The sequence below is a fragment of the Alosa sapidissima genome, chromosome 6 (genome assembly GCF_018492685.1).
Source record: "Alosa sapidissima isolate fAloSap1 chromosome 6, fAloSap1.pri, whole genome shotgun sequence".
Taxonomy (NCBI): domain Eukaryota; kingdom Metazoa; phylum Chordata; class Actinopteri; order Clupeiformes; family Clupeidae; genus Alosa; species Alosa sapidissima.
The window spans coordinates 11599161-11612266 of record NC_055962.1 but is presented as its reverse complement, the minus strand read 5'-3'; the positions used below and the strand labels follow the sequence as shown (position 1 = coordinate 11612266).

Genomic DNA, 13106 nt, shown 5'->3' with positions numbered 1-13106 from the left:
ACACACACACACACACACACACACACACACACACACACACACACGTACACAAATGTGAGAGCCCTGAATTGTCCACACCACCCCTCACAGGTATAGGGGCACTAACACACACACACACACACACACACACACACACACACGTACACAAATGTGAGAGCCCTGAATTGTCCACACCACCCCTCACAGGTATAGGGGCACTAACACACACACACAGACACACACACACACACACACACACGCACACACACACACACACACACACACTCATACACAGACCCACACCCACCCCCACACCACGCACACACGCACACACGCACACACTCATTGAAAGCAATGTTAGAGCCAGATTAGGAAAGCATACTGTATGGTTGAGCTAGTAGACCTAGAACGTACAATATGAAGATGTAGGTCATTAAGTGTTCACATATATTTGTGTTTGTTAAAAATGTGTTAAATGTGTGTGCATTTGTGTGGTTGTGTGTGTGTGCCTCTGTGTGTGTGTGTGTGTGTGTGTGTGTGTGTGTGTGTGTGTGTGTGTGTGTGTGTTTTGAGGTGACCTGCAGCTCTCTGTGTGAGTGGCTGGACTCCACATGCTCTCTCCACAGAAGCTCATATTAGAGCAGATGGCATCCACAGGGGACATACCTGCCGCCCTCACTGACCTCCCTCTCTCTCTCTCTCTCTCTCTCTCTCTCTCTCTCTCTCTCTCTCCTCTCTCTCTCTCTCTCTCTCTCTCTCTCTCTCTCTCTCTCTCCGCTCCTGCTGTCTGAATCTATGTATCTCTGTCTCTTTCATTTCTCTCATATCCCTCTTTCCTCCACTCTGTCTCTTTCATTCCTCTTTTCTTTCCCTCCCTCCTTTTTTATTATCTCGCTGTACCTTCTCATGTCACCATCCATCTCATCTCTCTGTTCTGTCGTCTCTTCTCATCCATTCTCTTTTCCCCCATTTTCTCTCTCTCTCTCTCTCTCTCTCTCTCTCTCTCTCTCTCTCTCTCTCTCTCTCTCTCTCTCTCTCTCTCTGTCTATCTCTCCTTTCACAGAGGAATCTGACTCACCTTCCGACCTCAAGTACAAAACGAGCGGCTCCAAGAGTTTCACCCCAGACAAGTCTCCGAGCCCAACCACGGCCAGACCCACTGCCCCCTCCTCTGGCTCCGCCTTCCCCCGCTCGTCCCACGACGCCGAGGGCAGCAGTGGCGGCGAGTCCGGCGACTCTGAGATCGAGCTGGTGTCCGAGGAGCCGGCGGCCGCCGTGTCTGCCGCTGCGTCCGCTCACAGTGCGGGGTCCAGCTACATGAGCTTCAGCAAGCCCTCGTCTGCCCCCGCCTCCAGCTCCCCCGCTGCCCCACCCCCCTCCCTGCCCTCTGCCCCTGCCCCTCCCCTCCTGGCCTCCGCAGGGCCCGGCCTCAACCAGTACAGCATCCTGCGGGAGGAGCGCGAAGCCGAGCTGGACAGCGAGCTGTCGTGCGGCGAGGAGAGTCCCAAGCGCGCCGGCCTCAAGGGTGCCGCTGCGCAGCGCAAGCCCGACGTCGCCCCGACGATGCCGCCGCCACCGTCCCTGCTGCCGCTGCCCCCTGTGACACCCTCACCTCCACCGGTCACACCCCCGCGTTCGTCCCCTCCGCCCCAGCGCCTGCCCCGAAGGCCCCCGCCGTGGAGGAGGTCAAAGCCAAGCCCAGCACCCCGGCTCCCAGCACCCTCTCTTTCTCCACCACCAGCAGCAGCAGCAGCACCCCAGAGCCCAAGCAGGAGAAGCCCGCGGCCGAGGAGAAGCCTGGGGCCCGGAGGAGCCCTGGCCAGAGCCAAGGTCCAGACAGACAGGCTACCCCACCACCGCCCCTCCTCCAGGGCCTGACCAAGCAGAAGGGTAAGGCCACAGTTTTATGGAGTGTATGGGTGGACTGGGTGCAGCCATGCTACACACAATGTTTCTGTTTAGAGAACAGTGCTTATGGAGCTATAGCAGCATGCAACTCTGTGTGTGTCTGTGTGTGTGTGTCTGTGTCTTTGTCTGTGTGTGTCTGTGTCTATGTCTGTGTGTGCGTGCGCCACATTTGGTTCTCATTCTCTGCTTTGTTTATGTTTGGAACACTGGTGGAGACGCTATGACCCAAAAGCCCTGTGTGTGTGTGTGTGTGTGTGTGTGTGTGTGTGTGTGTGTGTGTGTGTGTGTGTGTGTGTGTGTGTGCTTGTGTGTGTGTGTGGTGTGGCCTCACAATCTATCTTTTTCAATTTGGGTGTTTATTTTAGTGATGCTTAAACTCCTCTGCAAGTGCTATCTTGGCTATTTATGGATTTTGTCTGCTTACGTACATCAGAAAAAATAGGCTACTTGCAGTGTTTCCCTTATTTTACCACCACTGGTCACTGAGTACTTTTTCTAAAGTCCTTGGAGACAAAGAAAAACTCTGCTAAAATTACACATGCATGACAGGAAGCTCAAGAGAACAGTCTGTGGAATGTTCTAGAATGTAGGCGACTCCTTCTAGACTCCAACTAGCAGCAAGCTGCCTGTGGAAGGTCTATGTGAGGCTAATGTTGCATCAGCTAGCGTGTCGCTAATTGAAGTCTCCTCATGGTGTTCTGTGTGTTACAACTGTGTGTGTGTGTTGTGTGTGTGTGTGTGTGTGTGTGTGTGTGTGTGTGTGTATGTGTGTGTGGACAGACAAAGCCTGTCTGATGATGGGTAGCGGGTAGCTGTAGACAACAGTCCTCTATTTGTGTCGCTGTCTTTTGCACGTTTTCTCTCTCTCTCTCTGTTTGTATTTCTGTCTTTTTCTTTATCCCCCTCTCTGTCTGTCTATCAAGGATAGAGTCTCTATCCTGCCCTCTGTTCTAAAGTGCGCTCTGTCTGTTTCTCTCTTTCTCACTGTGCATGTCTTTCACAGATTCTCTCTCTGCTCCTCCCTCTCTCCTTCCCTCCTTCTCTGTCGTTTTGCTCACTGTCTTTGTTGTTCCATCTCCCCAGCTCTTCCCTCTCTCTCCCTCTCCCTCTCTTATCTCTCTCTCTCTCCCTCTCTCTTTCTCCCTCTCTCTCTCCCTCTCTTATCTCTCTCTCCCTCTCTCTTTCTCCCTCTCCCTCTCCCTCTCTTATCTCTCTCTCCCTCTCTCTTTCTCCCTCTCCCCTCCCTCTCTCCTTGTCTCTGTCTCTCTCTGTCTGTATCCATCTCTTGTCCTTTGTTTTGTGAAGAGCTCATATACGTTAATGCCCTGACCTGGGGAGAGACAAGAGAGAGAGAGAGCGAGAGAGAGAGAAAGAGTGTTGAGGCTAGCCAGCTTTAACATGACATAGACAGACAGAGACACACACACACACACACACGCACACACGCACACACAGTGTGTGACACTAAGTAGCAAATCCTACGGCCAGTCTCTGGAAAGCAATCCCCATTTAATGGTGTAAACAACTCGGTGTGCGCGGGCGTATATGAGTACGCGGGAGTCAGCAGTACTACACACTGTCACCTGCCTTCTGGGAGAGCCAGCAGTAGATTTGGGAGCCTTGTGCCACCCCTCAGCATTTTGGGGAAGGAGTGCCGTGTTTCACACTGCTTACCGAATGGATTCTCTGTCAGATTGTGCTTGCTGACCATTGCTGACCAGGCATACAGTTGTCTAAAGGATTAAAGTAGTGTAGTGCATTTCGATGGGATTCAGAATGTAACAAACACACACACACACACACACACACACACACACACACACACACACACACACACACACACACACACAGACTTTGTTCTTTGCCAGTCAATAAAATGAAAACACCTCGAGTGTTACCCCCTCATCCCCATCCCCCTTCCCTCAGTAGCCATCTGCTCTGGTACCAGTAGAGTAGACCAACCAACCGAGTGAGCAGCAGGCCTCTGTTTAGGCGTGGCTCTGTTGCACACGGCCTCTCTCAGTGCTTCCTCTGCCCCCAGCACTGCCATCCGCCATCCTCCTTAACTCACTGGGCAGGGCAGCACACACAACAGGAAGCACTCCTTAGTGTGTGTGTGTGTGTGTGTGTGTGTCTGAGACTTTGACTCTATGTATCTAAACCATATTTATTGTCAAAGCAGCATCCTTACATCCGTACATCCCTCCATCCATGCATGCATCCATTTATACATCCATATACATCCATCCATGCATCCATCTCTGCGCTGGCCTTGCGGGCCTCATCTTGATGGCAGAGGGGAGTGGGCATCTCTGAGCTGTGAGCCAGATGCCTGGGGCTGGTGGATGATGGAGGCCGCCTGTGCCTCTGCCTGTGCCTCTGCCTCTGCTCCCTGCTATCTGGGCCAGTGTGGTTATGTCACCTCTCCCAGGACAGAGACAACGGGAGGCCTGGGAGCCCCCTGGTGGTGAGACTGAGCAATGGCAGCTCACAATTGCACTGCCGAGTCACACAGCTTTGTCTGAAGCGAGAGTATGGAAGCGTGCCTGTGTGTGTGTGTGTGTGTGTGTGTGTGTGTGTCTGTGTGTATTCATGCAAGTGTGTGTGGGTTGAGGAGACGTGGGGGTGTGAGGTGTTATGGCAGAGGTGACGGCAGCAATTGAGCCATTTCAATTAGTAGCGTTGAGTCAGCCCCCCCCCCCCCCCCCCCCCCCCCCCCACACACACACACACACACACACACACACACTCCCACCTTTTCTTCCACTCTGTGGCTCTGCCATCCAGACAGAGAGCCACACACTACTAACATGCTTAGAATTTAAATTTCACAGAGAAGGAGGGAAGAGGGAGAGAGATGGAGAGATAGAGAGGAAGAGGGGGAGAGATAGAGAGGAAGAGGGGATTAACAGTGCTTGAAAGAAAGAGGTATTGAAAATCAGTAAGGTTGTTCAAAATCACTCATATTGGCTACCTGTGATAAATGCAGCCAGAAATTATGTCAGGTATTTCAAACAATGACTCATCCACTTGCATATTTTCTCAAGAGGATGTTTGTTTGTTACACAATTTAAAGCAGTACATCATGTGAGCCAGAGCCGATATGGCCAGCTAGCTGCTGCTCTGTAAAGGTATTCTGTCCCACCCAAATTTGCTGAACTACTTGCGAAGTAGCCTATTATCACGGACATCACATGTATCACACGAAAGAGCTTTTTCTCAGCTTTTAAACGATTAGTGGTTAGTTGTTCGCGAGAAAAGTAACTTTAATTTAATCATATTTTTTGCGCCCGTCTCCCTACCCATTCATCTTGGTGGAATACTTCACGAACTTTACTTCACGAACACATGACAAACCATATATCAGAATAAACAGCAGACCTTACCGAACACAAAGGTAAAAGCATAAAGCATGCCCCTGTACAGTTAGCCATTCCAGAGTAATCCGGTTTTAAATTTGCAGCAATGTCTTTATGCATGTCTCCAACTTTGCGGTTCCTAATGTGTTTAAATTGTTCAATAGGTCTACATGATTTTATAACAGGCCAAATACAAAACAAATGTTACAAATATCGCCTAGATATCTGTTAGCATTACAATCAGAGAATATACATATAGGGCAGACAGACGCTCATGAGTTCATGCTTTGTTTTTTCGCTGGATTTTAGGATAGCCTATTATGGCAACTGATTGCATTCCAAGCTACAGTCAACTCTAGCAGGCATTGAATGACTGGAGATTTATAGATTGACATAATGTGCTGTCTCTGCTATTGCTGCTTTTGATCAGTTAGATTTTTTTGCAATCTCCTGTGGTGGGCTGGACATAGCATCGAAATGCCCGCACAGATTCCCCTTTCCGCCTTGACCCATTCACACTGGTGCCGGAACGAAAAAACTCGGCAAAATGTCTAGGGGGCTTGGTAGTAAATTTGGCGAGACACTTTGTCCCGCCGTTCCGCCTCGGTCTATGTGAAAGCGACAGTCGTTCCGCGATTCTGGTACATAAAATCGCGGCGATTTTGCTAGTGTGAAAGGGCCTACAGATGATAGCAATGACATCATTATTGATTTTGTTTGCATATTTCATGACCAGATAATAACCGACCAGAGTTCCTCCTATTTGTTAGCATATCATTACATAATGACATCATTATTGATTTTGTTAGCATATTTCATGACCAGATAATAACCGACCAGAGTTTCTCCTATTTGTTAGCATATTTCATGACCAGATAATAACCGACCAGAGATCCTCCTATTTGTCCTATTTGGAAAACACGATCGTCTGAATATTTTCAACACCAGTATATTAAATAAAGGTGGTAAAGGTGTGAGTAAAATGACCCATTTCAAATGACCCATATCAGTGAAGGTCTAAGTTTGATGTGAAGAAGGAAGCATATGATTTACTAATGGCTGAAACAATTATGTTTCTTATTTAATGTGCATTATCAGAGTGGGCAATAAACATGGACATTATTTGTCCCATTGGGTCAGAAGAACTGAAACAGAAAAATGTAGAGGAGCCCCAAACACGTTTTGAATCTGGAAATAATTTGTAATAAGTTTAATGTTAGCTTAGTATTCTATTTGTTGCTATGTTGGTAACCCGTTGATGGATGTGTCTTTTGCAGCCGGGAACATAGTGGCATATAGCACATGAGTGTTGAATGGCAGGTCATAAACTAAATGAGAGCTTTGCGTCAGCTCCTCTCTCTCTCTCTCTCTCTCTCTCTCTCTCTCTCTCTCTCTCTCTCTCTCTCTCTCTCTCATCAATAAGACTGTACCGGACAGGCGCGGTGGCACATTGTTGTCTGTTGCTGTCGGCATACGCGGCACGTCCTCTGTCGGCCATTTTGGGAAAGAGTGAGTGTGTGTTTTTTGTGTGCTGCGTCACACTGGATGGGGTGAGGCTGTCTGGAGGTTATCCAGAGGAAGCCCTGTCTGTCACTCCCTCTCTCTCTCTCCCCTCTCTCTCTATCGTTCCCTCTCTCTTTCTCATGCTCTCCCCCCTCTCTCTCTCTCCCCTCTCTCTCTATCGTTCCCTATCTCTTTCTTGTGCTCTCTCCACTCTTTCTTTCTCATGCTCTCTCTCCCCCCTCTCTCTCTCTCTCTCATTCTCTCTCTCTCTCTCTATCTTTCCCTCTGTCTCTCATTCTCTCTCTCTCTCTCTCTCTCTCTCACTCGCTCTCTCTTGTGCTCTCTTGCCCTCTTCCTTTTTCTCCTTCCCTCTCTGAGAGTGTACCTCTGTATCTATCTCTCTGTCTTTCTTTCTTTCTTTCTTTCCTTCTCTCTCTCTTTCACTCCTATTCTCTCTCTCTTTCTCTCCCACCATCTCTTTTTATCCTTCTCTCTCTCTCTCTCTCCTCTGCCCCCTCCCCTCCCCTGTCTGCCTTGCTCTCACTTGCATAGTGTGTCATGGAAGGTTCCAGAAGCTGAGGTGAGGAAGGCAGTAGCAATGGCAACAGCAGTGATTATGGGTGAAGGAGAGGAGGAGGAGGCGGAGGAGGCGGAGGGTTTTTTTTCTGTATTTGAGGAGGGTGGGGTTCTTGCAGCTGTGCCAACTACCACCAGCAGAGGTCTCCACACACCACACCGTCCTCCTTCATCCCAGAATACTCTAACCTGTCATGTCAGCAAGCTGTCGCTATGTGGCACAGCCTCTCTGGAGATGAAAGGAGCAGGATGAGTGGATCCGATGAAATGTAGCGCCGGCTGATCTGTGTATGTGTGGTATGTGTAGGGTGTGTTTGTGTGTGTGTGTGTGTGTGTGTGTGTGTGTGTGTGTATGTATGTGTGTGAAGATATGAATTAGTGGGTCGACCTCAATTAGCTTACAGTATGTAAACATGACTCATTGTCATTGTGAGTGCAGGATGTATTGACTGTATACGATTATTTTGGTTTGTGCAGGTGTGTGTGTGAGTGTGTGTTGCTGCAGTCAGGTGCAGTATTGCTCAAAGACAGAGCGCTTGAAAAGAGGGTTTATTTTTAGTTAGGGAAGGTTCCAGCCAACCGGGAGAGCTCTGATTTGTCGTCAGGGCAACAGAAAGCCGAAGCAACGGCGGAGGAATCCTAGGGAGGCCATTGCAGTGTGTACTCCTTCATCTCTCTCTCTCTCTCTCTCTCTCTCTCTCTCTCTCTCTCTCTCTCTCTCTCTCTTTTGCTCTCTCACAGACACACACACACACACACACACAGATTTTCTCTTAATAACATTCACAATTTCTCTTCCTCCCACTGTCGTTCTCTCTTTTTCTCTCTCTCAGTCACTCCCTCCTCCTCCTTTTCTCAGTCTGTCCATCTCTTATCTCAGGCTTTAATTTTCCATGCTAATTCATCTGGTTGTGCTGCTAAGAGGGTGAAAATTAAATCTGTGTGTGTCGGTGAACGCTCATCATTCTTCATTATCAGCTCGACTGGGCTCTTAAATGGTCTGTGTCATTGTACAGGCATCTGAACTGGACAAGGCCCTGACGCCACCACCATGAGAGAGCGCTCTGTGCTCTGACTGCACATTAGGAATGGGAGAACGTTTTTGGAAGAAGTGTGTGTGTGTGTGTGTGTGCAGTGCTTGTGTGTGCGTGTGCACAGTGTGTTTTATGAGCTGCACAAAAGCAATAGGGACTCGCCCTGTGCTGTCAGCAAGTGCCTGCGGTTGCCATGGTGACACCAGTCAGTAGAAGAGGTTTATTTAGAGGTCCAACGCGCTGCCATCGCCAAGGACATGGCCATGCAAGTCATGACAGGACGGCTTTTGGTTTATTGGACAATTTCAAACAAGTCAGAGGTCAAATTTATAAACTGATATTTTATTATAGTAAATGTGTACATTGATTCATAGGCCGTGAACTGAAGTGAAATGGCTTTTGATCAGGTCTATGTATATTTTTACTTGTAACCCAGGTTGCAATGGAAAATGCCAGGGCCTTTGATGTAATCTTCAATACCTCATCTACCCAGTCATCTCTGCACAGCTTTGTCGCTGACACTCTGCTGCATTGTGGAGGTGTATGTGTTGCTGCTTCATTGTTGGCGCTTGACTCCAGGGAGCCATTGGCTCCTGAAGAGGCTTTGTAATGTAATGCCGCACTCCCAGGGAAATAAGTGCAGGTCAGCCTGCCAAGAATGCCAAAGGGTTGAAGCTGACTCCGGCCCTTCTTGGCCCAGATATGGCCTGAGTCTGGTTCAGATCTTGCCCAGACGCACCAGCAGTGCTGGACTGTTCCTGGAGAAATAAGGGCAGGTCTGTCTGCCAAGAATGCCCCCCCCCCTTCCCCACTCCGCCCCCCATTAGGAGTTGACTCTGCCCCTCATTTTGTAGCAGCCCAGATATGGCCTGAGTCTGGCTCAGATGTTGCCCAAACGCACCAGCAGTGACAGACTGAATCCATCTTACAGGCAGTCTACACCAGGCCCGTAACTGAGGCTACACCAGGCCCGTAACTGAGGCTACACCAGGCCTGTAACTGAGGCTACAACAGGCCCGTAACTGAGACTACACCTGGCCAGTAACTGAGGCTACAACAGGCCCGTAACTGAGGCTACACCAGGCCCGTAACTGAGGCTACAACAGGCCCGTAACTGAGGCTACAACAGGCCCGTAACTGAGGCTACAACAGGCCAGTAACTGAGGCTACACCAGGCCTGTAACTGAGGCTACAACAGGCCCGTAACTGAGGCTACAACAGGCCTGTAACTGAGGCACTCCATTTAGGGAGCATATGCTGCGCCAATTAGCTTCCACTATAATCAATGGGAACTGGTTACAAATGATGTGATAGCGGTGCATACATTTAAAAAAAAAGATCAGTCAACTATTTTTACGCTCCACGAACGCAACGCTTTAGTTGCTCAGCCAGTGTAGCCTGGCTGTTTATGTCGGTAGCTGCCTGTCCCTGATGCCAGTTATGGAATTTCCCCTGAGTGTCGCCATTGGCAGGCTTGGCCCACCTGTCCACTGCAGTTCCTGCCGGGAGAGATGGCGTCTGGTTTGACGGATATTGAGGTCAACGTACGACTCGGGTTCTGTCACCTCTGTAGGAAGTTTTAATGAAAGCATCTTTTATATGATTCTCGACCAGCTTTGGAAACCTTTGCTAGACTTTTAAAAACTAAAGAGATTTTATCTTAACTTTTAGCATAAGAAAATTGATATTGACCCAGTTGTGGCACAAGACCAAACGCAGACAGAATGTCATCGAGTTCAACATGGTATAACTTGTGTCCTCCGTGCATAGTTACATTACATGTATTATGTATAAGTATATACTCTTTTGATCCCGTGAGGGAAATTTGGTCTCTGCATTTATCCCAATCGGTGAATTAGTGAAACACACTGCACACAGTGAGGTGAAGCACACACTAATCCCGGCGCAGTGAGCTGCCTGCAACAACGGCGGTGCTCGGGAAGGAGTGAGGGGTTAGGTGCCTTGCTCAAGGGCACTTCAGCCGTGGCCTACCGGTCGGGGTTCGAACCGGCAACCCTCCGGTTACAAGTCCGAAGCGCTAACCAGTAGGCCACGGCTGCCCCTGTCAATGAAGTTACACAAGCCTGCAAATATAATGATATTTTATTGTATGTTTTGAGGGTGTATTCCATCCTTCATTTGGGAATTTGCATCCTCTCTATTCTGTCTTTGTGGTGAATACTAATGACAATTGTTTTTAAGTAAGCAAACACATATATTACATATTTGTAATGATGTGTATTTCACTTTTTTTTAAGCGTATTGGCTCAAGCCATACTATCCTATCGACAATATAGGCTACTGATAAACAGTATACATATGATTCTCTCCCTGCTTCTCTCAGTGCTGGTAAGAAATTGCAGTTGAATAGCATAATGTGATATGATCCATTGCTGCTGCATATGTAGAAAAATTCAAGTCATTTAGGTCATTATGAAGCTGTCCTTGTTCTTCCCCTTTTCTAGTGCCCTCCAGCCACTGCTGGTATTTCAGTGTGCAAAGCCGAGGGTAGCAGAACGGAGATGGGTTTCATGGAAATAGGCTTCACTGAAGTACCGATTTGAAGATTGGAATAGGTAGAAAAACAGCTGTGAGTCACAGCCATGGTTTAGTGACAGCTTTATTACAGATTTAATCAAGTATAATGGGTGTTAGGATTGAAAGGCTTTTTTCACAGGCATTTCACAGACTTTTATGTGAGAAAGCCCTTCTTCTGTGACAACAGGAAATGAAGGATTCCCACAATTTCTCTATCGAAAGATGAAAGTTGATTTTGCCACAGTTTGTATCATAATTTAATCATATGAAATATCCCAATCTTGATGATTTGCATGAGATTCTGCCATTTGCCATTCATGAATAAGCAAATCGGGGTAGCTTAGTGAACAAAAGATTGCTTAATATTTTTTTAATCGTACTTGAGGAATACGATCCACATTTGATTCTGATTGGCAGCCCCCTCAGGCAACCTCTCAGGCAACCTTTTTAAATCCCATGTAGGCATATCTTGAATTAAACCGATGGGTGTCTTTACAATAGGCACTTTTTACCAGAACATCATTTTATATAGTAAATTGTTTTTACTTGTCCCAATCCCAAAGCCCATAACCAATAACTGACGATAATGAATCTGCTCCTAGAGTCACTGAAAGAGAACAGATAAAGTCACTGATAGAAACCGGTTGGAATTATATATTTTCCTTTTATGTTATGCAATTTGTTTGTGCAGCTATTGCACTTCTGTGATAGGTTAGGACAGTAGTGTTGCCTAGTGACTAGGTAAGGTCATAAGTGCAGAACTGTAGGATTTAGCTACGTAGCATGCTGCTTTCGGAGCACATTGGCTGCTATGCTTTCATTAATGATTTAACAGCAAACACATTAAATCACCACAGGGTTTGCATTTGTCATGAGCCTTGCATGACAAAAAGTGCTTGTGTTGTGTTTTTATTGTGATGTGAAGAGAACAATGTTCAGGCAGCCTAAACTGGAATAAAGGACTGCCTGCAGGGGCGCGGCATCAGACAGGACAGGCATAATCAATGCTAGCATCTCTGGCAGCATTTAGCAATTGTTTACTTAATATACCGTCCATAAAACCCATCAGGTGGTTCTAGGTTAAAAGATCATATTGGCTTTTGGCTGCCTACATTGATCAGCCAGATGGACTCTTCTAGCAGAATTCTAAACAATAATTTCAGTCAGATGCCTTCCTTCCTGCTTCTATGCAGCCTATGCTTAGAATACTACCTGAGTAGGCAGCATTGACAGTGATGACAATAATGGAATCCTAAAGAGGATCTGCAGTCAGTGTTGCGACAGTGGATTAGTGGGTGTTTTTAAATAAGTGTGTCTGTCAGATTTTTTCTATTGTGCACTATACTGAACTATCTGTATTATGCTGTATGTTTTCCAAGTCTGCAATACCTACATTTGAACAACTACTACCATCTCTGTTTGTGTTTGCCACATTGGACTCATAGTACATTCGGCATAGAAAGACTATCCGCTTAATACCAAGCAGAGACGAACAATTACTGATCACACACATTTCTATTCTTGTTATAATTAAAGATTTAAAGACGTGCAAAAGGGTTGGCAGGATAATGACCATTCCCTTTAAATGCTCAATAGAGAATTATGTGGGCATTTATAATTGAAGCGTAAGCCATCGATACCCATTAGGGGGGTAGTCTCTGCTCTCCATTGTCTGGGATTGTGGCCAAACAGAGAATGGAATTGAAGTCACCAGCAGCAGGATTATAGCCCATAAACTGATCTAGAATCAGTTATTTTATTGGGGCTGTGTGAGTGAGTGCCCAGTGTAACTGATCCAAATGTGTTTCCTGAAAGTGTTGTTAGGCAACTGCTATTGCTAAATGATGGTCTCTGTAGCTATAGCCTGTAGCTAAAAGGGCAGGGATGGATTACTGCACGGGCCTACCGGGCCCAGGCCGAGGGGCCCAAGGGGTCAGGGGGCCCTGAAGCCCAAGCCTTTGCATGGAATCATTGCTTCAATATCAACACATCAGGATGTAGGCTATGAATCTGATTGAATTTAGTATTGGCCATCCCCAATATGCACCAGAATACAGGAAATCACATCAAACAAATGAAAAATGTTCTGGGGGAAGACCCCCAAACCCCCCCTCCCACATATGCGACAATTAGTGGGGGGCCCTTAAAACATCTGGGCCCAGGGGCCCGAAAGTTCATAATCCGCCCATGTAAAAGGGAGCTAGGCTAT

At 47.4% G+C, this 13106-nt stretch overlaps 1 protein-coding gene across 1 annotated transcript in view; it reads left to right on the top strand.

Moving 5' to 3' along the window:
- Window positions 1–13106, top strand: part of rtn1b (reticulon 1b) — a 59106-nt gene that overhangs the window by 30466 nt on the left and 15534 nt on the right. Inside the window, 2 exon segments of the mRNA XM_042094221.1 lie at window positions 1043–1587; window positions 1590–1869. Coding sequence (XP_041950155.1) covers window positions 1043–1587; window positions 1590–1869 — 825 coding nt within the window.